At 42.8% G+C, this 26026-nt stretch overlaps 2 protein-coding genes across 2 annotated transcripts in view; both read left to right on the top strand.

Moving 5' to 3' along the window:
• ALG8 (ALG8 alpha-1,3-glucosyltransferase) overlaps positions 1 to 4738 on the top strand; it is a 37748-nt gene extending 33010 nt beyond the window's left edge. Inside the window, exons 10-13 of the mRNA XM_050757505.1 lie at positions 213 to 352; positions 2693 to 2790; positions 3099 to 3171; positions 4492 to 4738. Coding sequence (XP_050613462.1) covers positions 213 to 352; positions 2693 to 2790; positions 3099 to 3171; positions 4492 to 4723 — 543 coding nt within the window. The 3' untranslated portion in view covers positions 4724 to 4738. The remainder of the gene's footprint in view (positions 1 to 212; positions 353 to 2692; positions 2791 to 3098; positions 3172 to 4491) is intronic.
• The window catches only part of CLNS1A (chloride nucleotide-sensitive channel 1A), an 820929-nt gene that overhangs the window by 317793 nt on the left and 477110 nt on the right, over positions 1 to 26026 (top strand). The gene's annotated exons all lie outside the window — the stretch shown is intronic.

The following is a 26026-nucleotide window of genomic DNA, read 5'->3' as shown; positions in this document are numbered from 1 at the left end:
ACACATGTCAAATGCCAATTTTCTTCTGAGTTGTTGCCTTTATGTTAACTTTTGTTAGACTGTGCACAAAGTGATCAATGATTTGGTTTCATGAAGAATTGTCTAAGATCTGCTGTCTCTCAGAGATGATGCAAATTGTATTCACCTGAACTCTGTTTCTGTAAAGTCTATTTCAAATGATACTGAAGTTTATCTTTGCCTGTTGTTTCTAGCCCTCTATTTTCTGTCTTTGGTTTAAACCCCAAGGGCCCAGAGGCTTTCTGCGATGTCTAACTCTTTGTGCCTTGAGCTCCTTTATGTTTGGTTGGCATGTTCATGAAAAAGCCATACTTCTAGCAATTCTCCCAATGAGGTAAGCAGATAGCTCAGCCAGTGAGCATTTTGGCATATTTCACAATGTTCCTATTTTCTATTTGCTCTGTCCCTTCTGGTCATGTTCACCAGGATAGGCAAAAACAAAGATGTATAGGAACAGATTTCCTTCTACTAGGACAGGACAGGGATGCTTAACTTGGGATTCTTGGACCCATGAAGGTAGGCAAAAATGCATGTACTATTTCTGTTTCTGCCTTTTTGGAAAGAAGCACTGTAGTGATTAAGTACCATGAAAGCCGGCTTTTAGATCTGATCATTGAGGGGCAGTATGTTATAGAAAAAGCCTGGGCTGGCCCGGCGCGGTAGCTCACGCCTCCAAAGCTCAGCACTTTAGGAGGCCGAGGTGGGCATATCACGAGGTCAGGAGATCGAGACCATCCTGGCTAACATGGTGAAACCTCGTCTTTACTAAAAATACAAAAACTTAGCCGGGCGTGGTGACACATGCCTGTAGTCCTAGCTACTAGAGAGGCTGAGGCAGGAGAATCACTTGAACCCGGGAGGAGGAGGTTGCAGTGAGCTGAGATTGCACCACTGCATTCCAGTCTGGGTGACCGAGCGAGACTCCGTCTCAAAAATGAAAAAAAGAAAAAGCTTGGGCTTTGGCGTCATCCCGTCTGAAAATAAGGTTCCATGGTTCCTTGTTAAGTGTTGTTAGTCGAAGTAAGGATTTAGTCTCTTCTGGAATAATACCTGATACTGTACTACATTTCAGATTTTCCAGAACTGTTTTTGTTTTGCATTCTTTCTTTTGAGCCTCACAGTAATCTTTAAGATAAAGGGCCAGGCATGGTGGCTTACATCTGCAATCCCAGTATTTTGGGAGGCTGAAGTGGTGGGTCACTTGATGCCAGGAGTTTGAGATCAGCCTGGCCAACATGGCAAAACCCCATCTCTACTAAAAATACAAAAATTAGCCAGGCATGGTGGTGTATGCCTGTAATCCCAGCTACTTGGGAGGCTGAGGCATGAAGATCCTTTGAACCTGGGAGGCAAAGGTTGCAGTGAGCCAAGATGGCGCCATTGCACTCCACCCTGGGGCAATAGAGCGAGACCTGTCTCAAAAAAAAAAAAAAAAAAGATAAAATAAATGGGTATTATTCCCTTTTTTTTTCTTTTTTTTCTTTTTGGTAGAGACAGGGTCTTGCCATGTTGCCTAGGCTGGTCTCAAACTACTGGGCTCAAGCAGTCTTCTACCTCAGCCTCCCAAAGTGCTGGAATTGCAGGCGTGAGCCACCAAAACAGGCTTATTCTCTGTCTTAACATCTGAAGAATCTAGGGCTCAAAATGTCTGTGACTTATCCAAAGTCACACAGGTCGCAAGAATTAGAGTTAGGACCTGAATCTTATGATGTTGAGTCTATGATCTTTTCACTATGCCATGCTAAAAAAAACCATTTTAAATGTAATAGTGTCCAATTTAGGCATAGTTGAAACCCAATAGATAGATAAATGGTAATAATAGCCTTTTTCTTGATATTTTTCTTAAATCTTGAGAAATCATTTAAGCTCTGAAAGTACATTAAGCAAATTTGTCAGGCCAGTATATGGCTTGTCTGGGTTCATTTAGTAGCTTGGAGTTTCCAAATTAAAAAGTAAAGCAAAAACTTTTAATGTCTTTAGTCTGAATTCACACCGAACACCAGCAGGTCAAGGGCATTGTCCAACAGATGAGCTATAGGGTTGGAAATGAAACTCCAAGTCCTGTTTCCCTGACTGCCACCACTAGGCAGCTCCCAATCCCACAACATTCCCGTCTTTGGAGAAGGCGATTACTCAGGGAAGCAAGATTCTTTTTTTTTTTTTGGAGACAGAGTCTCGCTCTGTCACCCAGGCTGGAGTGCAATGGCATGATCTCGGCTCACTGCAATCTCTGCCTCCCAGGTTCAAGCGATTCTCCTGCCTCAGCCTCCGGAGTAGCTGGGATTACAAGCGCCCACCACTATGCCCAGCTAATTTTTGTATTTTAAGCAGAGACGGGTTTTCACCATGTTGGCCAGGCTGGTCTTGAACTCCTGACCTCAGTTGATCCTCCTGCCTTGGTCTCCCAAAGTGCTGGGATTAGAGGCATGAGCCATTGTGCCCAGCCAGAAGCAAGATTCTTTTATGATACCCCTGATTCAGTTTGATACATGCTATTGATTGCTTAAAGTTTCCTACTAGAAAATTAATATTCTCAACTAAATTGAACTTGTGGCAAAATCATCATGTTCTTTTATGCCTAAGCCAGTTCTAATGTAATAAGAGATGCAGTTTATTTAAGCTATTTGCAAGTGTAATATCAGTTGTTGTTTTAAGAAATTATTTTTATTTTTAGCCTTTTGTCTGTGCAAAAAGCAGGAGATGCTTCGATTTTTCTGATTCTGACCACAACAGGACATTATTCCCTCTTTCCTCTGCTTTTCACTGCACCAGGTAAACAGCTTCTTTTGAGAAAGATATATTTGACTATCACACCCTTTTCATCGAGGCCTAAAGATTAATACATCTGATTTAAACAACCCTAAAATCTCTTGGAAGGAGAGAGATCATTCATCTTCTTAAATAAAACCTCCAATTTCCCCTAATTCTCAGCATCTCTGGATGTCACAAAAATGTAAAATTAAACTTAAAAAACATTATTAGCATTATATAGCTGTGTCAGTGTGCTTATATTACTTTCAGCATCCTGAGTCTTTCTCTCATCAGCTCAATTATCTTTTTTTTTTCTGTTCTTTTAACAGAACTTCCCATTAAAATCTTACTCATGTTACTATTCACCATATATAGTATTTCGTCACTGAAGACTTTATTCAGGTAATCCAAAAAAAAAGTTTAAAATTATACTTACTGTTGTGAAATGTTTACACCTAAATGGTCAGATAAGCTTTTTAAATTTTATTTTTAAGTTATAACAGTAATATGACAACATTACAAAAAACATTGGTAAATAGAGGGAGAAATCACTCAATCCCATCACTCAGGCGAGACAACATAGTTTGTGTCTTTGGGGGATTATTTGAGGAAGACTACTTAAAATAAAATCTTATATGAAAACTCAAAAACTGAATGTAAAATATGCTTTATGAATAAAGCTATTAAATACAGATGCATATGGAAAAAACCAGAAGTTACTATGGTTTTTTTGTTTGTTTGTTTTTTTGAGATGGAGTTTCACTCTTGTTGCCCAGGCTGGAGTGCAATGGCGTGATCTCAGCTCACCACACCCTCCGCCTACTGGGTTCAAGCAATTCTCCTGCCTCTGCCTCCCGAGTTACTGGGATTACAGGCATGCGCCACCATGCCCAGCTAATTTTTGTTTGTTTGTTTGTTTTTGGAGACGGAGTTTCATTCTTGTCGCCTAGGCTGGAGTGCAATGTCGCGATCTCCACTCACTGCAACTTCTACCTCCTTGGTTTAAGCGATTCTCCAGCCTCAGCCTCCTGAGTAGCTGAGATTATAGGCATGCGCCACCAACATGACCGGCTAATTTTTTGTATTTTTAGTAGAGATGGGGTTTCACCATGTTGGCCAGGCTGCTCTCGAGCTCCTGACGTGAGGTGATCTACCCACCTCGGCCTCCCAAAGCGCTGGGATTACAGGCGTGAGCTGCCGTGCCCGGCTAATTTTGTATTTTTAGTGGAGATGGGGTTTCTCTATGTTGGTCAGGCTGGTCTTGAACTCCCAACCTCAGGTGATCCATCCACCTCGGCCTCCCGAAGGTCTGGAATGACAGGCATGAGCCACTGCGCCTGACTGTGTGCAAATTTTTACTGCAGAATTATAGGTGGAAACTTTTTCTTTTCTAAACCGTATGTAATGTTAACTATAATTTTTTTTTTGAGACAGAGTTTCACTGTTATTGCCCAGGCTGGATTGCAATGGCATGATCTTCTGCCTCAACCTCCCAAGTAGCTGGGATTACAGGCCTGTGCCACCCTGGTCGGCTAATTTTTGTATTTTTAGTAGAGATGGGGTTTCTCCATGTTGGCCAGATTGGTCTAGAACTTTTGACTCTGGCCTTGGCTATAATAATTGACAACAAGACAGTGCAGATGGGAAAGCTTTAGCTAGGAAATGTTTGCTAAACCAGGATGACTCATCTAAAATCAGACTTTTCTATCCTTTTTCCTTCAGAAAAGAAAAACCTCTTTTTAATTGGATGGAAACTTTCTACCTGCTCGGCCTGGGGCCTCTGGAAGTCTGCTGTGAATTTGTATTCCCTTTCACCTCCTGGAAGGTGAAGTACCCCTTCCTCCCTTTGTTACTAACCTCAGTGTATTGTGCAGTAGGCATCACATATGCTTGGTTCAAACTGTATGTTTCAGTATTGATTGACCCTCCTGTTGGCAAGACAAAGAAACAATGAATAAAGGAACTGCTTGGATGTGTGCCAAGCAATTATTTCATGGGAAATTAACCAGAACTTGAAGAAAGTTGCCAGTGGCATCAGCCATTCGTAGAACTGTTTAGAGCACCATTCTTCCTCACTTATTCTTGCCCAGCCTAGCAATCTGATTGTCACCATGGTGAGAAGCCACTAGCCCTCCATAAGCACTGAAACACATCTGAAAAAAAATCTCGCCTTTCCCTGTTAAAATTGTCTGAGATTATTCAGACTGCTGTGCTTGCTCAAGCCAAATGGGGAGTCTGATTAACTGCATAATTACTTGTAGCCTATGCTAACCATTGTGAGGATATAAAGCATAATTAGAATCCTGTGCTAAGGAAATATAAATGAAATGCCATTTTGTATGCACAAAAAAACTTCTGGATTGTTACCAGCTGCTACATTTTCTTCTTGACATGTACACAGGCAGATGGTGTACTGTCCCCATTCTGTACACCTTGTTCCAGATTTTTTTTCTTTGAAATTATACAGTGACAATACTCACAAAGCCAAGGGGAGTAGTTAAGGTACTGGTTTGGCCAGGCAGCAGAAACTACAAACCACAGCTACTTTACATTGATTTAAAGATATCTCGTGCAGCTCATTTATTCTAACAGCAAGCACTGCAGTTTTTATAAGGTGGCCACTTAAACCTTTCATCATGTGCAGGAGCTGAAGTGGTTTTTGCAGTCTGGTTCTTATCCTTTCCCTTCCTTAAGAGTACTTCATAAACGCTTTTTATCTAGGACCCCAATTTGCGTAATATCTGCCACACATTCAAATTCAGCCAACATTTATCTAGCCAACAGTAGGAACTTTCACCATGTTATTTTATTTCTATTTTATTTTTCAGCCCTCAGGCAGAATTCATACATTTTATTTACCCATTCTCCGCTAAGATCAGAGAGACTCCAAGGTCAATGGCATTCTGAGATGGAATCCAGCTATTCCATCTCTTCCGTCTACTCCATTTTCTAAGACTTCTTTTGGGTCTGTTATTGCAGAGACAAAGATGGGGATCTTGCCAAAGGGGGAGGGAAGTGTAGCCCCTCTAACCTATTTTCCTTCCCACAGTCTCTTCTCCACCCTGTGTTCCAGCTGGCCTAACAGCTTCAAACTCCCCATGTGCCATGCTGTCTTGTACCTCTGTTCCCTTTCGTTCATTCTGCTTCCTCTCCTCTCTGCTGACTTTTCCACCCTGTCATCTGATTATATGAACCTCTTCAAGATTAGCTTAACTGCTGCCATGTCTATGAATATAAAGGCAGAATGGTGTAGTGATTAAGAGTAGGGGCCTTAAAGTCATATGGCCTGGTTGTAAATCTTGCCTCTATCATTTTTTTTAATCTGTAGGCAGGTTATTTAACCATCTTTTATCTGAATGTTCTCATCTCTAAAATGATTACATAAAAGATTTAGAACACTGCCTGATTCATTTTAAGTGCTCAGTCAATAGCATTGCTATTTATGTGAATCTTTTCCTATCCCTCTACCTTCTTCCCTCCCTCCCAAGAATTGAGTTGCTCCCACTGTGCCAGGAGTCTGCTGATACCATTAACTGCTGTAATACTGTATTATGCTTGTTTACCTTTTTTCCCCAGGAGACTAGCAGTTTGAGAGCAGAAGACCACACTTGTCTTCATAGCCCCAGTTTTTAGCACAGTTAAATGAATGAATGAAGCACACCAAACAAGCCATGATTAAAACCTAAATATTTTACTAGTACAAGCGTAACACAAAGGACCAGCATAGTTCCTCACATCTTTGCTGTTGTCCAAGCCAAAAAAAAAAAAGTAGAAGATGAATTTGGATGCATTTCAACATGACCAAATTTACTTTGTTGGTTGTTATTGTGAAAGTGATGTGATGTCAGAATGGGAAGAGCTCATCTACTGTAGAGATTTCCAGAATGTTCTGTAGAGCACTGGAGGTTCTTCAGTGTTGCCTCAGAGGCCCTGGGCTCTGTGCATAGTAAATTGCTTTGATCTCTTTCATATATTCACGTGGCTTCATATACATTTTCATTTGACTTCAAAGTCCAAATATAGTCTTAAAACAGTTCAGCTGAGCACAGTGACCCACACTTGTAATCCCAGCACTTTGGGAGCCTGAGGCAGGCGGATCACTTGAGCCCAGGAGTTCAAGACTGGCCTGGGCAACATAGTGAGACCCTTTGAATACAAAAAATCAAAAAATTAGCCAAGTGTGGTGGCACATGCTGTAGTCCCAGCTACTCAGGAGACTGAGGTAGGAGGATCACTTGAGTCCTGGAAGTCGAGGCTACATGAGCTGTGATCACACCACTGATTCCAGCCTGGGGAAGTAAGCAAGACCCTGTCTCCAAAAAAAAAAAAAAAAATTTCAATGTCTTGTATTACCAGGAGGGAAATGGCTCCAGACTGAAGAATACCTTGTTGGTACCAACACAGACTAGAATCTAGACTTCTTGTCTACAGCCCAGGATTCTTTTATTCTTTTCCAAGCACTATACTTTGTAATCATATTTTAAAACTTTACAGAGATATGGGTGGTTTTCAACAACAAATTCCTAAATTTCAGCAGTCAATAAAGGACCTGGCGTCTGGTGGCTCATAGCACTTTGGGATACCAAGGCAGGAGGATCACTGGAGTCCAGGAGTTCAAGACCAGCCTGGGCGACATAGTGAGACCGATCTCTACAAAAATAAAAATTAGCCAGGCGTGGTGGCCTGTGCCTGTAGTCTCAGCTACTCAGGACGCTGAAGTGGGAGAATCACTTGAGCCCAGGCAGTTGAGGCTGCAGTGAGCCATGATCCTGCCAATGCACTCTAGCCTGGGTGACAGAGCGAGACCCCATCTTAAAAAAAAAAAAGGAAATGCTGTTTCAAAATATTTTGAAATCTGGAATTAAGCAAAATTTAAGAACAAGATAATGTTATCAAAATGTAAACAAATAAGATACATAACTCATTTCTTACCTACTACTTAATGTATATGCAATGTGCCACAATTTAAGAAGATAAAAGAATAGGTGGTAGGACTTTGTGTTCTTGATCACTGTATCTTTCCTCAGGTGGAGGCATAGAGCCAGAACTGGGCAGGAACTATTGGGAGGATGTGCTGTCTTTCTAGCCCAACTCTGGTATAGTGTTTCTTGTTAATGACTTCCACCCTGAAACTTTGTGAAGGAAGCACTCAGTATCAGAATTGCCCCCTAGGTATAGCCCATGTGGCTTCTGTTTGCAGTTAATAGGAAAGAAAACATGCCAATAAAATAATGACCTTTGAAAAAGATGTGTTTATTTTTGATTAAAATGTCAATTTTGTGCACATATTTGATTTTAATTGCATCATGAGTCATCTGTTAAAAAGAGTTTGAGCATTTGTTTTTAGATATATTTCTCTTTAAGATGTAATTACACTTATAGCATGCTGTTGGTTTTTTTAAAAATCCATCTATCCCTTTGTTTGTTCTCCAAAGAAATTGGCTACTGTGCTAATGGCAGCTGAGATTGGAACAATCATATAAACCTTAAAAGCTTGAAGCAGTATAGCCATTCATTTCTCACAATGAAGTCCCATATTCAGCGTCTCCATTTTATACAAAGGTCAATAAAGGTACTAATTTTTTTTTCAAACTATGGAGTCAGAAACAAAAACAATATACGTCGGGTGTGGTGGCTCATGCCTGTAATCCCAGCACTTTGGGAGGCTGAGGCGGGTGGATCACTTGAGATCAGGACCTTGAGACCAGCCTGGCCACTTGGTGAAACTCTATCTCTACTAAAAACACAAAAATTAGCCAGGTGAGGTAGTGGGTACCTGTAATCCCAGCTACTCAGGAGGCTGAGGCAGGAGAATTGCTTCAACCCGGAAGGCAGAGGTTGGAGTGAACTGAGATTGCACCACTGCACTCCAGCCTGGGTGACAGAGCTAGACTCTGTCTTTAAAAAGAAAAACAACAAAAATATTTGTACTGATAAAGTGACTATGAAAGGGACAACACTCAGTATACCTCTGTACAATACTCTCAAAAGAGACTTTATAAGAATTTCAGAGTCCTAGAAAGGCTTTCAGAAGAACATTCCACATATTTATTATTATTATTATTATTGTTTGAAGATGGAGTCTCACTCTGCAGCCCAGGCTGGAGTGCAGTGGCACAATCTCGGCTCACTGCAACCTCTGCCTCCTGGGTTCAAGCCTCAGCCTCCTGAGTAGCCGCCACGCCCAACTAATTTTTTGTATTTTAGTAGATATGGGGTTTCACCATGTTGCCCAAGCTGGTCTCGAACTCCTGAGCTCAGGCAATCCACCTGCCTCGGCCCCCCAAACTGCTGGGATTACAGGCATGAGTCACCACACCTGGCCAGATTTATTAATTTTTTTAGTGATTTTCTGAAAAAGATAGTTGATTAAAGCAGGATGGGAGTGCTCACCTCTCAAAGCAGCCCCTCCCATATGTGCAGCTGTTTGTTAGGGCATTTTTAATGACGAATTAATATTTTTCCTTCTCTGACTTTGTCCTATCGGTTTCTGGAGCAGGACATACTGGGGGTCTACTCATATTTAAATAACAGCCCTTCAAGTGATACAGAAGGTAAACCCCATACTGTTATGTGCCAAGTACAGTACTAGACATTACATCTCTTAATCCCTACTAAAACTGCAAATGAAATCCATTATCACTTCACAAAAATATTTAATGAATTTTTATTGAGTGTTATGCATTGTGCTTAATGCTAGAGATCAAAAAGTGGACAAGAAAACCATATTGCTGTCCACAAGGAATTTATATTCTAGTGGCTCGAGGGTCCTAAGAGCAAAGAAGAGTGGAGAAATTGAAGTTGGAGAAGTAGGCAGCGCCCAAATCATGTGGGAATTTGATTTTAAGTCAAATGGGAACAAATGGGTTTCAGATTTTCTGAGTTATACTTTCATGTAGATGGAGCAAAATTCATGAGGTCCCCAGCTACCCAGTTCCCCTACCAAGAGGCAACCATTGTTACCAATTTTCTAATGTATCATTCCAGAGATGCCAGAGATATTCAATGCATAGACAAGTATTTTTATGTACATAAATAAAAATATTATACACACTTTTGACCTCACATTTTTTATTCTTTATTTTTTGACAGGGTCCTGCTTTGTTGCCCAGGCTGGTGTGCAGTGGTGCAGTCTCGGTTCACTGCAGCCTCCACCTCACCCTCCCAAGTAGCTGGGATTACAGGAGGCATGACCAGGACCAGATAATTTTTGTATTTTTTGTAGAGATGGGCTTTCACCATTTTGCCCAGGCTAGTCTTGAGCTCCTGGCTCAAGCAGTCCACCCCTCCTCAGCCTCCCCAAGTGCTGGGATTACAGGTGTGAGTCACTGTGCCCGCTGACCTCACTTTTGTGTGTGTGTGTGTGTGTGTGTGTGTGTGTGTGTGTGTGTGTGTGTGTGTGTGCATGCTTAGTATGGAGTTTATTCTATTATCAGTACATACAGAACTGCATCATTCTTTTAAGAGCTACATATTATCTGTATTAGTTATCTATTGCTGTGTAACAACATAGTGGCTGAAAAAAACACATTTACTGTCTCACAGTTTCTGTAAGTCAGGAGTCTAGGCACAGCTTATCTAGGTCCTCTGCTTCAGGATCTCTCACAAGGCTGCAATCAAGGTACCACCCAGAGTTGTGGTCTCATCCCAAGGTTTGACTGAGAAAAGATCTGTTTCCATGTTCACATGGTTATTGGCAGAATTCAATTCTCTATGGGTTATAGGACTGAGGGCCTCAGTTTCTTGTTGGCTTTTGGGTGGAAACCAACCCTCAATTCCTTGCCAATTGACCCTCTCCCTGGGGTAGTCAAAACATGGCAGCTAGCTTCATCAAAGACATCAAGGAAGGAAATTGGCTATCAAGATAGCTGTCATGATCTTGGCCAGGCGCAGTGACTAACGCCTATAATCCCAGCAATTTGGGAGACTGAGGCAGATGGATCCCTTGAGCTCATGAGTTTGAGACCAGCATGGGCAACATGGCAAAACACTGTTGCTACAGAATATACAAAAATTAGCCGGTCATGATAGTCCCAGCTACTCAGGAGGTTGAGGTGAGATGATGACTTGAAACTGGGAGGCGGAGGTTACAGTAAGCCAACATCGCACCACTGCACTCCAGCCTCGGCAATAGAGCCAGACCTTGTCTCAAAAAATAATAATAATATGTCATGATCTTGTGTAATATAATCATGAAAGTGACATCCTGTCACCTTTGCCACGTTGTGTTAGAAGAAGTTACATGTCCAACCCACACCTAATGGGAGGGGATTACTAGCATGAGTTCCAGGAAGCAGAGATAATTGGGACCATCTTAGAGTCTGTTCATTACAGTGTCTATTGTATAGATGGACCAGAATTTATTTAACAAGATTTCTCTTAATGGACATTTAAGTTGTTTAAATTTTTGACAGTATGAATAACACTGCAATCAATATCAGTATTCCATTCTGCATGTGTGCTAGGACTGCACATGTTGTTGAATTAAATTTCTAGAACTAGAATTTCTCTTTTTTTTTCACTCTCAGAATATGCTTAATAGAACTAGAATTTCTATGTTGAAGGCTATGCTCAGTTGTACTTTCGATAAATGTTGCCAAATTGGTGATAGAAGTTGCATCAGTTTATGTTTCACAGGTGGTGTATAAGGATGCCTATTCACACATTCGCCAACTTACTGTGTCATCAAGTTTTGCCAGTGACGTCTGTTATCTTCATTTGTATTTCTCTTATGAGAGAGGTTAGAAACTTCTTATATGTTTAAGAGCTATTTGTATTTTATTGATTGATTGAGACGGAGTCTTACTCCTCAAGTGGTACGATCTCAGCACACTGCAACCTCCACATCCCAGATTTTTCAAAAGATTCTCCTGCCTCAGCCACCTGAGTAGCTGGAACTACAGGCGTGCGCCATCACGCCCGGCTACTTTTTGTATTTTTAGTAGAGACAGGGTTCCACCATGTTGGCTAGGCTGGTCTTGAACTCTTGACCTCTGGTGATCCACCTGCCTTGGCCTCCCAAAGTGCTGGGATTACAGGCATGAGCTACCACACCTGGCCCTATTTTCATTATTTTTAAAATATAAATGGTTTACTAGATTGCCGAGGTTGGTCTTGAACTCCTGGGCTCAAACGATCCTTTCACCTCACCTCCCAAAGTGCTGGGATTACAGGTGTGAGCCACTGTGCTCAGCTTAGCCATTTGTGTTTTCTCTTCTGAAAACTGGGTTGATATTCTTTGCCACCTTTTTTTTTTTTTTTTTTTTTTTTTGAGATGGAATCTCGCTCTGTCAGCCACGCTGGAGTGCAGTGGTGCGGTCTCGGCTCACTGCAACCTCCACCTTCCAGGTTCAAGCAATTCTTCTGCCTCAGCTTCCCAAGTTGCTTGGATTACAGGCACAAGTCCTCACGCCCAGCTAATTTTTATACTTTTAGTAGAGACAGAGTTTCACCATCTTGGCCAGGTTGGTTCTGAACTCCTGACCTGAAGTGATCCACCTGCCTTGTCCTCCCAAAGTGCTGGGGTTACAAGCGTGAGCCACCAGGCCAGCCAGAAAGAATTTTTAAAGACACAGTATAAACCATAAAGAATAAGATTGGGGCCGGGCGCGGTGGCTCATGCCTGTAATCCCAGCACTTTGGGAGGTGGAGGCAGGTGGATCACGAGGTCAGGAGATCGAGACCATCCTGGCTAACATGGTGAAACCCCATCTCTACTAAAACTGCAAAAAATTAGCTGGGCGTGGTGGCGGGCACCTGTAGTCCCAGCTACTAGGGAGGCTGAGGCAGGGGAATGGCGTGAACCCAGGAGGCGGAGCTTGCAGTGAGCCGAGATTGCGCCACTGCACTCCAGCCTGGGCGACTGAGCGAGACTCTGTTTCAAAAAAAAAAAAAAAAAGAGTAAAATTGGCTGGGCATGGTGGCTGATTCCTGTAATCCCAGCACTTTGGGAGACTGAGGCGGTTGAATTGCTTGAGCCCAGGAGTTTGAGACCAGCCTAGGCAACATGGTGAAATCCCATCTCTACAAAAAAAATTAAAACATTTTTAAAAAATGGGTAAAAGATGAACAACGAATTCATTCATGGAAGAGGAAACTAGAAGAATCAATAAATATGAAAATATATTCAGCTTCACTAATAATAAAGGAAAAGCAAAACCATAATGAAGTAACATTTCTACTAGAAGACTGGCAAAAATTAAAGTTTGGCAATGGCAACAGACAACAGGCAAAGGTTGCCAAGGATATGGGGAAACCCAACAGAATCAAGTGGAAAACCATTGGAACTAATAGGAAAGTGTAGCAAAATTGCTGAATACAAGAGCAGCATTCTAATTAAGCAATTAGAAAAGGTAATAGAATATAAAGATATTTGCAACAGTAACAAAAACTATAAATACCTAGAGACATACTAATTAAAATGTTCAAGAATTTTGTAGAGAAAATGCTAATGTTTTATTGAGGAATATAAAGGGAAATTTGAATAAATGCATAAATACATACCATGTTCATAGATCAGAAGACTCAGCATTTTAAATGTATCAGTTCTTTCCATAGGAGTCTATAAATTTAATGAAATTCTAATCAATACCCTAATGAGATTTTTCAAATAACTTGACGAGGTGATTTTAAAATCATAAGGAAGTCTAAAGATGTACAAATAGTAATAATAATAATTGCTAACATTTATTAGCTTTGAAAAAAAGTAGATGATACACCCTATCAGATATTAAAGAACACTTCAACACTATGGTTATTAGATTGTATGCTATGGGTATAGTAATTGGTAAAAAGAACTGTGGAACAAAATAGATTTCAGAAGTAGACCATGGCATTTGTGAGAACGTGATATGTATTAAAGGAGGCATTAAATACTAGTGGGGAAAAGATGGACTTTAATAATAAATGATGTTGGGCCAGTTTTCATGTGTAATATTCCTCACACTCAACACAAAAACAAAAATTTGAATGGACTAAACATGGAAAGGTAAAACTTGGGAAGAAAATATCTGAGCATATCTTTATGATCTTAGAAAAAACAAAGCTTCTTAATAATATTAAAAACATAGACAACAAAGAAGAAATTGATACATTTTACTAAAACAATAGTTTACACTTTATGACAACCACCCCAGACTCCATAAATAACATTCAAATGCAAGCAGAATAGTTGGAAAAGCTATCTGCCATATATTTAACAAAAGGTTAGCATCAGAGTATATATATAAGGCCAGCACAGCGGCTCACACCTGTAATCCCAACGCTTTGGGAGGCCGAGGTGAAAGGATCGCTTGAGCCTAGGTGCTCAAGACCAGTCTGGACAACATAGTGAGGCCCCATCTCTACGAAAAATTTTAAAAATTAGCCAGCTGAAGGCCAGGCATGGTGGCTCACGCCTGTAATCCCAGCACTTTGGGAGTCTGAGGCAGGAGAATGGCATGAACCCGGGAGGCGGATCTTGCAGTGAGCCGAGATCACACCACTGCACTCCAGCCTGGGCGACAAAGTGAGACTCTGTCTCAAAAAAAAACAAAAAAGTTAGGCAGCTGGGGTGGTGTAGGCCTGTAGCCCCAGCTATTTAGGAGGCTGAGGTAGGAGGATCTCTTGAGCCCAGGAGGTTGAGGCTGCAGTGAGCCACGATCATGCCACTGGACTCCAGTCTGCGCCAAAGAGTAAGACTGACTCAGAGGAAAAAAAAAAAAAAAAAAAAAAAAAGGCCAAGTGTGGTGACTCATGCCTGTAATCCTAGTACTTTGGCAGGCTGAGGGGTGGATCACTGTAGGAGTTCAGTCAGGGTGGCAGGAAAAGTTGTAAGAAAAAGTTATAGGGAAAGACGCAAACCTTCTTGGAAGGCCGGGAGGTTTTCCCAAAGCTTTGGAAGGTAATTATGGCTGAAGGCAGTCAAATTCTCTTATCTGGAGCCTGAGAGCAAAGGGCAGATAACAAGGGAATGTAAAGAAACTTACCTAGATAAATTTGTTTACTCCTATCTCCAGAAACCAACCTTTGATCATTTGAGCACAGGACTGCTCTCTACTTGGGGGGTCAACAATGTTTATTACCCACAAATTGTGTTTGCTCCAACCCTTTGTCATTAAATATGTACTAAATAAGCATGAGCAGGGCCAGCTTATTGGGACTGCACTCTCTCAGCGGCTGCTGCACTCTCTCGTCAGTGGTGCTGAGCCATGAGGTACCCTAGCTGTGCTGTCAGGCAAAATACCTGTGTCAGTGTACTTCTTTCATCCGTTGCTCAGCCAGAGTCTGCGGGACAGACTCAGCATATCACCAGGTCAGGAGATCGAGACCATCATCGCTAACACAGAGAAAACCCGCTTCTACTAAAATTACAAAAAAATTAGCCGGGTGTAGTCGCACGCACCTGTAGTCCCAGCTACTTGGGAGGCTGAGGCAGGAGAATCGCTTGAACCGGGAGGTGGAGGTTGCAGTGAGCCAAGATCACACCACTGCACTCCAGCCTGGACAACAGAGCAAGACTCCATCTCAAAAAGAAAAAAAAAGAAAGATGGTATGGTACTGGTATACACACATAGATAAACCATTGTGTATATGGCCAAATGATCTTCATCAAAAGTGCCAAGACCACACATGGGGGAAAGGATAGTCTTTGTTGGGAAAACTGAATATCCACATGCAAAAGATGAAGTTGGAACCTTACCGTATACCCCATACAAAAATTAACTCAAAATGTTCAGGCGTGGTGGCTCATGCCTGTAATCCCAGCACTTTGGGAGGCCAAGGTGGGTGCATCACCTGAGGTCAGGAGTTCGTGACCAGCCTGGCCAACATGGTGAAAGAAACCCTGTCTCTATTAAAAATACAAAAATTAATCAGGCATGGTGGCAAGCACCTGTAATCTCAGCTACTTGGGAGGCTGAGGCAGGAGAATTGCTTGAACCCAGGAGGTGGAGGTTGCAGTGAACCGAGATTGTACCACTGCACTCCAGCCTGGGTGACAGAGTAAGACTCCGTCTCAAAAAAAAGAAAAGAAAAAAAAAAACTCAAAATGGATTAAAGTCCTAACTATAAGGATCTAAAACTCCTAGAAGAAAATATAACTTCAGGCCAGGCGTGGTGGCTCATGCCTGTAATCCCAGCATTTTGGGAGGCCGAGGCAGGTGGATCACTTGAGGCCAGGAGTTTGAGACCAACCTGGCCAACATGGCAAAACCCTGTCTCTACTAAAAATACAAAAAAATTAACTGATGCGATCTCTCATGCCTATAATCGCACCTACTTGGGAAGCTGAGGTGAGAGAATCACTTGAACCTGGGAGGCAGATGTTGTAGTCAGCCAAGATTGTGCCATTGCACTCCAGCCTGGGCAACAGCGAGACCCTGTCTCAAAAAGAAAAAAAAAAAAGAAAAGAAAACATAGTTTCAGAACACTGGATTTTGCAATGATTTCTTGAATATGACACCAAAAATATACGCAACAAAAGCAACACTAGACAAATGGGAGTACATCAAACTTTTTTTTTTTTTTTTTTGAGATGGAGTCTTGCTCTGTTGCCCAGGTTAGAGTGCAATGGCATGATCGCGGCTCACTGCAACCTCTGCCTCCTGGGTTCAAGTGATTCTCCTGCCTCAACCTCCTGAGTAGCTGGGATTACAGGCGCCCACCACCATGCCTGGCTAATTTTTTGTATTTTAGTAGAGACGGTGTTTCACCGCGTTGCCCAGGCTGGTCCCGACCTCCTGAGCTCAGGCAATCCACCTCCCTCAGCCTCCCAAAGTGCTAGAAGCGTGAGCCACCGTGCCTGGCCGGGAATACATCAAACTTTAAAACTGTACATCAAAGGAAACACAGTGAAAATGCAGCTTACAGAATGGAAGAAAATATTTGCACATCATATATCTGGGCTGAGCGTGGTGGCTCACACCTGTAATCCCAGCACTTTGGGAGGCCAAGGCAGGTGGATCACTTGAGTTCAGGAGTTCGAGACCAGTCTGAACAACATGGCAAACCCCATCTCTACAAAAAAATACAAAAATTAGCCTAGTGTGGTGGCATGTGCCTGTTGTCCCAGCTACTTGGGTAACTGAGGGTGAGAGGATTGCTTGAGCCTGGGAGGTGGAGGTTGCAGTGAGTTGTGATTGTGCCACTGCACTCCAGCTGGGGCAACAGAGCCATACCTTGTCTCAAAGAGGGAAAAAAAATTATATATATATGGGGTTAATATCCAGAATACATAAGGAACTTCCAGAACTCTACAACAGTAACAAAAACAATCCAGTTTAATAATGGACAAAATAACTTGAATAGACAATTTTCCAAAGAAGACATACAAATAACCAGCAAGCATGTAAAAAGATGCTCAAAAAAACTAATTGTAAGAGAAATGCAAACCGAAACCACAATAAGATATCACCTCACACCTATTAGGATGGCAGTTATCAAAAGAACAAAAAAAACATTGGTGAGGACATGGAGAAATTGGAATCTTTATATACTGCTAGTAGGAATTTAAAATAGTGAAGCTGGGCCGGGTGTGGTGGCTCATGCCTGTAATCCCAGCACTTTGGGAGGCCACAGCAGGCAGATCACAAGGTCAGGAGTTTGAGACCAGCTTGACCAACATGGTGAAACCCCCTCTCTACTAAAAATACAAAACTTAGCTGAGCATGGTGGCATGCGTCTGTAATCCTAGCTACTCGGGAGGCTGAGGCAGGAGAATTGCTTGAACCCGGGAGGCGGAGGTTGCAGTGAGCCGAGATCATGCCACTGCACTCCATCCTGGGTGACAGAGCAAGACTCCATCTCAAATAAATAAATAAATAAATTAAATAAAACGGTGCAGCTATTATGGAGAATAGTATGGAGGTTCCTCAAAAAATTAAAAATAGAATTACAGTATGATCCAGCAATCCCACTTCCGTGTATGTAACCAAAAGGATTCAAAGCAAGATCTTGAAGAGACATTTGAACTTATGTTCATTCCAGCATTATTCACAATAGCCAAGAGGTGAAAGAATCCGAATGTCCGTAAAAAATGAATAGATAAAGAAAATGTGGTATATACATACAGTGGAATATTATGCAGCCGTAAAAGGGAAGGAATTCCTGTCACAAGCTACAATCTGGATGAACCTTGAGGACATTAAGGTAAGTGAAATAAGCCAGTCACAAGAGGAAAAAGACTGTATGATTCTACTTATGTGAGGTATCTAAAATAGTCAAAATCATAGAAACAAAATGAAAAGGTGGTTGCCAAGGACTAGGGGAGAGGAAAGGCTGAATTAGTGTTTAACGAGTATAAAGTTTCAGTTCTTCAAGATAAAAAGTTCTAGAGATCTGTTGTACAACAATGTGAATATGGCCCGGCGTGGTGCCTCACACCTGTAATCCCAGCACTTTAGGAGGCCGAGGAGAGCAGATCACAAGGTCAGGAGATTGAGACCATCCTGGCTAACATGGTGAAACCCTGTACTGAAAATACAAAAAGTTAGCCGGGAATGGTGGCAGGCACCTGTAGTCCCAGCTACTCAGGAGGCTGAGGCAGGAGGATGGCGTGAACCCAGGAGGCGGAGCTTGCAGTGAGCTGAGATAGCGCTGCTGCACTCTAGCCCTGGCTACAGAGCAATAGTCTGTCTCAATAAATAAATAAATAAACAAATATTTAAAAATTGAATATACTTAACACTACCAAACTCTAAGGTAGGTTTGTTTTGTTTTGTTTTGTTGTTTGTTTTTCTGAGACAGTCTTGCTCTGTCGGCCAGGCTGGAGTGCAGTGGCATTAATCTCAGCTCACTGCAACCTCCGCCTCCCAGGCTCAAATGATCCTCCCACCTCAGCCTCCTGAGTAGCTGGGACTACAGGTGCACACCACTATGCCCAGCTAATTCCTTTGTATTTTTTTGGTAGAGACGGGGTTTCGTCATGTTGCCCAAGCTTGTCTCAAAATCCTTGGCTAAAGTGATCCTCTTCCCTCAGCCTCCCAAAGCGCTGGGATTACAGGCATGAGCTACCGTGCCCAGCCCCAAACTATATGCTTAAACATAGCTCAGATGGTAAATTTAATGTTCTGGTTTTTTACCACAATAAAAAGGTAATACTTTAATTTATCTAAAAATTATTATTACATATATCATAAATCCAAAATTGTATAAAATGTATATGCATAAATAATAAAATATATATCCCTACACCCACCACGTAGCTTCACAATTGAATATCATTAATACCTTAGAGGTCTTATGCCTCTTCCTTTCCAGAGGTAACTATCCTGAACATTTGCCTTTAATTTTTCTGTTACTTTTCTTTAGGGTTTTATCACTAACATGTGTCTCTAAAAATATATTTTTGCCTAATATTGAATTCTGTATCAATGGAATCATAGTATGTTCTCTTGTAACTTGTCTCTTTTTCTTAAAGTTATGTTTTTAAGATTCATTGGCCAGACGTGGTGGGCACACCTCTAGACCCAGCTACTTGGGAGGTCGAGGTGGGAGGATTACCCAAGCCAGAGGAGATGGAGGCTGCAGTGAGCTGAGATTGCACTACTGCACTGCAACCTGGTGACATAGTGAGACCCTGTCTTAAAAAAAAAAAAAAAAAATTTTTGGCCGGGTGCAGTGGCTCACACCACCGCACTTTGGAAGGCTGAGGCAGGCAGATCACCTGAGGTTGGGAGTTCGAGACCAGCCTGACCAACATGGAGAAACCCTGTCTCTACTAAAATACAAAATCAGCCAGGCGTGGTGGTGCATGCCTGTAATCCCAGCTACTCCCAAGTACACCCAGCTACTTGGGAGGCTGAGGCAGGAGAATCGCTTGTACCCAGGAGGTAGAGATTGTGGTGAGCCGAGATCACACCATTGCACTCTAGCCTAGGCAACAAGAACGAAACTCTGTCTCAAAAAAAACAAAACAAACAGCCGGGCACAGTGGCAGACGCCTGTAATCCCAGCACTTTGGGAGGCCGAGGAGGGCAGATCACAAGGTCAGGAGATGGAGACCATCCTGGCCAACACAGTGAAACCCCGTCTCTACTAAAAATACAAAAACAAAATTAGCTGGGTGTGGTGGTGGGCACCAGCTACTCAGAAGGCTGAGGTGGGAGATTGGCATGAACCCGAGGTGGAGCTTGCAGTGAGCTGATATCGCGCCACTGGACTCCAGCCTGGGCGACAGAGTGAGACTCCATCTTAAAAAAAAAAAAAAATCCACGAAGCTAAACAAAAAAGGGCCGGATGCAGTAGCCCACGCCTGTAATCCCAGCACTTTGGGAAGCCGAGGTGGGCATATCATTTGAGGTCAGAAGTTCGAGACCAGTCTGGCCAACAGGGTGAAACTCCATCTTTATTAAAAATACAAAAATGAGCAGGGCATGGTGGCACACACCTGTAATCCCAGCTACTGGGGAGTCTGAGGCAGGAGAATTGCTTGAACCAGGGAGGCAGAGTTGCAGTTAACTGAGATCGCGCCACTGCACTCTAGCCTGGGCAACAGAGTGAACCTCTGTCTCATAAAAAAACAGACAAACAAAAAACAGGCCCAGAAGATTGTGGGGGGTTATGTGTAGGGGAGCAGTGGGCTAGGCTTCTGTTATGGATCCCCTTACTCTGAGTTAGATTTTTTTTTATAGAAGCTGAGCCTTGGCTGGGCGCGGTGGCTCAAGCCTGTAATCCCAGCACTTTGGGAGGCCGAGACGGGCGGATCACGAGGTCAGGAGGTCGAGACCATCCTGGCTAACACAGTGAAACCCCGTCTCTACTAAAAAATACAAAAAACTAGCCGGGCGTGGTGGCGGGCGCTTGTAGTCCCAGCTACTCGGGAGGCTGAGGCAGGAGAATGGCGTAAACCCGGGGGGCGGAGCTTGCAGTGAGCTGAGATCCAGCCACTGCACTCCAGCCTGGGCAAAAGAGCGAGACTCCGTCTCAAAAAAAAAAAAAAAAAAAAGAAGCTGAGCCTTTGAATATCCAATGAATACACAAGTATTTCATCATGTTTTAAGAAAATCTGTAAACTTCATTTTAAGTGTTTGCCTAGTAGTTTATCTGGTATTCAGAATTTACATATTGCTTCTGAGGAACATTTTTGGTTGTTCTTATTCTTTTGATAACATTTTAAAAGAAACGTGATTAAAAAAACAAACAAAAATTTGTGCAAAAAAGGTTTTTCATCCTATACTATTTTCAGAGGATAAGATTCCTAGATGTGTAATTATTGAGTTAAAGGGTGTGAACTTTTGAAACATTTGCTGCCTTTGAGGAAAGTTCTAATATACACTCCAGAAAAATCCTAATTTGGGCTGGGCAAGGTGGCTCACACCTGTAATCCCAGCACTTTGGGAGGCCAAGGCAGGAGGATCCCTTAAGCCCAGGAGCTCCAGACCAACCTGGGCAATATAGCAAGACCTTGTCTCTACAAAAAATTTAAAACCTAGCTGGCATGATTGCACCACTGCACTCCAGTCTGTGTGACAAATGAGACCCTGACTTGAGGGAAAAAAAAGCAAAATTCTAACTTGAAATATTGTCAGGTAGTGTTTTTTTCTATAGAGATAAAAGGTCCATGCTTTATGTAATGACTCTTAGCTGGTATTTAAGTCTTCCACTCAGGAAATCACTATCTTTGATGCATATACCTTTGCATAAACCTCTGGTTTAATCAGCCTCGTTTGGATAAAATGTTGATTCTACTAATGAACGGACATGACAGGAAGACATTTTAGCTCAATATCAGGAACGGCTTTCTAAAGGGAACTGTTCAATCTGCAGTATTAGAGGTGGGTGAGCAGATGTCACGCGTGTCCGTGTTAAGAGACCACCAACAGGCTTTGTGTGAACAAACGGCTGTTTATTCACTGCGTGCAAGTGGGCTGAGTCTGAAAAGAGAGTCAGCAAAGGGAAATAGGGAAGAGGTTGCTTTATAGGAGTTGGGTAGGTAATGAAAAATTACAGTAAAAGGTGATTATCTATTGTTAGCAGAGGAGGGGGTCACAAGATACATGGTGGGGAGATCATAAGACTCATTGTCCAGAAGAAGAATGTCACAAGGTCGATTGATCAGTTAAGGTAGGGCAGGGACAAGTCACAATGGTGGAATGGTGGAATGCTGGTTAATCCGTTAAGGCAGGAACTGGCTGTTTTACTTCTTTTGTGGTTTTTCAGCTGCCCCAGACTTCTTGGCTCCTGCAGGCCGTCTGGACACATATGTGCAAGTCACAGGGGTTACAATGGCTGAGCTTCGGCTCAGAAGCCTGACATTCATGTCTTTTTATTTATAAAATATAAAGTTATAAGAAAAGATAAAGAAAATAAAAGTTTTTACTGGGGATTATTGGGACAGGGGCGATGTTTTTCAGGGCTGCTTCAGGCATGACTTAGGGGCTGCATGAACACCTAAAGAAAATTTAATTTTATAGTGAGTTGGTCTAGAAAGTTTTTGGGTACAATTTTGTGTGGCTAACAAGGCATCAGTTAGCATATTTTTGAGCTTGGAATTGTCATAATAGAATAAATTATCTAAAAATAGCAATTAAGCATAATAGCTTTAAGGTAGGTGGCAGTGAGTTTTTAGGCCAAGGTAGGAATAATGTTTTATATACCAAGGTCTTTTGTCCCCATTTTCCATCATGGACAAATAGGATCCCCTGGCATCGAGCCAAAAGTCTATTATATTACCTTTTTCCCAAAGGTGTGAGTGGTGTTTTGAATGGAAGAGTTCAATAGTCCTTATTGCAGACCTTATACAGGAAAAATAATAAGTACAATAGTCCCTGTCTCCTGAAATAAGTTGGGACTGGCCAAGAGAGAAATGTCCAAGGCCTTCTAACAACCAATGACAGACCATGTGTTGTCCTGGATGTTGACCTGAGTGCCAGATATGTGGAACTGGTTCTGTATATGCATATTGCTGGTCATTTCTATAACAGTAGGCCTGAGGACACCGTGAGCATGGATTTGACAGTGTTTTAGATTTTTAATTCAGAGGTCTTTGATTTTGGAGGTGGGGAAAATTTTGGAGGACAAGGCCTGAAGTAAGTTGTTTTTATAGACAGCAGGTCCTAAGAGATTACGGTTTAGAGGAACGGGTGAAGCAGGCCTGGAAGTATGTTTAGACAGCCGTTTGGAGGGGGCGCTGCATGGAAGGTTGGTCTTGTCCGGATGTTGCCAGGAGTTCATCATTGGCTTAGTCCTAAAGGTGAGAAGGAGTATAATAGGATGAGGAATAGAAGTTTAGGCTATGGGGAGATTTTGGGGCACAAGATAGTACCATGGGGTTGTTAGAAGCAGCAACTGCCATATGGAATGACTGGTGACGGCCTGGATGCGGTTTTGTATGAATTGAGAGGCTAAACGAAAGACAAAAGGCCTGAATAAGAGAAGGAGAAAAACAGGTACCAGGGGACTAAGAATAGGGAGGAGCCAAGACACCCGGTTAGAAAGTGCACAGGTAGATCCAGCATAATTATTTGCCTGGCTGGTGAGTGTTTGGGTCCTATCTTTAAGCTTTTTTATGTCATCATATACCAGGCTGGATTGATTTAAATAAAAACAACACTCTTCATTTAAAAATATGCAGAGTCCTCCTTTTTCAGCAGTGAGTGGTCAAGGCCTCGGTGATTTTGGAGGAAAACTGCGGCTAAGGAATCGACCTGGTCCCAAAGGACTGATAAAGTTTGTGATAGATCTGTAATGCTAGCAGGAAAGTCATTAGAAAGACTATGGAAGGTTGTGACAGAAGTTGAAATGCCAGGTGGATCACAGAGATACAGTCATGGGGGTCAGGTGTAGTATCAGGAATAATGTGGGTGGCTGGATTGAAGTCTGGGCCAGGAACAATGGTAATTGTGGGAGACTCAACAAAGAGTGAGTATAGCTGAAGGAGCTGGGGGAGGGGGCAGAGAGTGTATGTATCAGGTGTGAGGAAGAAAATAGATTTTGAAAGTTATGAGAACTGTAGAGAGTGAGTTGAGCATAGTTTGTGATTTTAAGGGCCTCTAAAAGTATTAGAGCAGTGGCAGGTGCCACACGCAAACAAGAGGGTCAGCATAAACAGTAACGTCAAGTTCTGACAAAAAGGCTACAGGGTGCAGTCCCAGTCCTTGTGTAAGAATTCCGACCATACAGCCCTGCACTTCGGCTGTGTATAATGAAAAGTATTGGGATGAGTCAGGGAGAGCTAGTGTGGGAGCAGTTTCTAGAGCTGTTTTCAAGGAACGGAAAGAGGAGTGGGGAAAGGATTTAGGATCTATGGGGTCAGCTAGGTTTCCCTTTGTGAGTTTATATAATGGTTTCAAGAATAAATGTTGAAGGAGTGGGAGGGTGTCTTGTTGAGAAGAGTTAAAGGAGAGGCTACAAAGTAGAAAGTCATCAATATATTGAATAAGGTGAGAAGCAGAGGGGTGGAAAGAAAGTAAATCATGAGAAAGAGCTTGGCTGAAAGAATGAGGGCTGTCCCTGAAGCCTCGTGGCCGTACAGCCCAGGTAAATCGCTGGGACTGATGGGTATCAGGGTCAGTCTAGGTAAAAGCAAAGAGAGGCTGGGACAAGGGGTGCAGGGGAATAGTGAAAAAAAGCATCTTTAAGATCAAGAACAGAGGCCGGGCGCGGTGGCTCAAGCCTGTAATCCCAGCACTTTGGGAGGCCGAGGTGGGTGGATCACGAGGTCAGGAGATCGAGACCATCCTGGCTAACACGTGAAACCCCGTCTCTACTAAAAAAATACAAAAATTAGCCGGAAGCGGTGGCGGGCGCCTGTAGTCCCAGCTACTCGGGAGGCTGAGGCAGGAGAATGGCGTGAACCCGGGAGGTGGAGCTTGCAGTGATCTGAGATCCGGCCACTGCACTCCAGCCTGGGGGACAGAGCGAGACTCCGTCTCAAAAAAAAAAAAAAAAAAAAAAAAAAAAAGATCAAGAACAGAATACTGAGTTGTGGAGGAAGGTACTGAGGACAAAAGAGTGTATGGGTTGGGCACCACAGAGTAGATAGGCAAAACAATTTGGTTGATAAGGCACAGATCCTGAACTAACCTGTAAGACTTGTCCGGTTTTTGGACAGGTAAAATGGGGGAATGTTAAGAAGAGTTTGGAGGCTTTAGAAGCCCATACTGTAGCAGATGAGAGATAATAGGCTTTAGTCCCCTCAAAGCCTGTTGTGGGATGGGACACTGGTGCTGAGCGGGGTAAGGGTGATTAGGTTTTAATGGGATAGTAATGGGTGTGTGATCGGTTGCTAAGGAGGGAGTAGAGATATCCCATACTTGTGGGTTAAGGTTGGGGGATACAAGAGGAAGACGTGAAGGAGGCTTTGGGTTGGGAAGAAGGGTGGCGATGAGATGTGGCTCATCCAGGAATAGTCAGGGTGGTGGATAATTTTGTTAAAACATCTCAACCTAATAAGGGAACTGGGCAGGTGGGGATAACTAAAAAGGAGTGCTTATTAGCCAGGCGAGGAGGCGGGTGCCTGTAGTCCCAGCTACTTGGGAGGCTGAGGTGGGAGAATGGCATGAACCTCGGAGGCAGAGCTTGCAGTGAACCAAGATCATGCCACTGCACTCCAGCCTGGGTGACAGAGTGAGACTCCGTCTCAAAAAAAAAAAAAAAAAAGTCCAAGTTGGCACCAAATTTGGAGAGTTTTAAGAGGTTTAGAAGCCTGGCCATCAATACCCACCATGGTTATGGGGGAAAGGGAAACAAGTCCTTGAAAATAAGGTAATGTGGAGTGGGGACAGACTTACCCTCCACTGTGAGAGTTACCCGAAGCTCGGCATCCATGATGGTCCAGGAGGCTTCCAAGGTGATCGGGCAACGTCAGTCTTCAGCTGCTAAGCTTAGCAGGTCTGATAAGGAGTCAGTCAGAGACCCTTGGGCCAGAGCTTTGGGGGCTCTGGGAGTGGCTGCCAGGTGAGCTGGGTAGTCTGATTTCCAGTGGGTCCCTGCTCAGATGGGACATGACTTGGGAGGAATCCTGGGCTGCAGGCATTCCTTGGCCCACTGGCCAGATTTCTGGCACTTGAAGCAAGATCCTGAGGGAGGAGGTCCTGTAGGAATGCCTGACCACTGCAGTTTAGGCGTTTTGAAGTTCTTGTGTGCTGGAGGTGCGGCTGGATTTTGTCTCACAGCAGAGGCAAATAACTCAGAAATGTGTTGCTGCTTGGCTGTCTGTTCTCTATTACTGTACACATTGAAGGCGAGGTTGATTAATTCCTGTTGTGGGGTTTGAGGGCCAGATTCAAATTTTTGAAGCCTTTTTCTAATGTCAGGAGCTGACCGGGTGATAAAAAGC

Source organism: Macaca thibetana, chromosome 14 (genome assembly GCF_024542745.1).
Source record: "Macaca thibetana thibetana isolate TM-01 chromosome 14, ASM2454274v1, whole genome shotgun sequence".
Taxonomy (NCBI): Eukaryota; Metazoa; Chordata; class Mammalia; order Primates; family Cercopithecidae; genus Macaca; species Macaca thibetana.
Note: the sequence above shows the minus strand (reverse complement) of the source record. Positions and strands in the feature narration are given on the sequence as shown.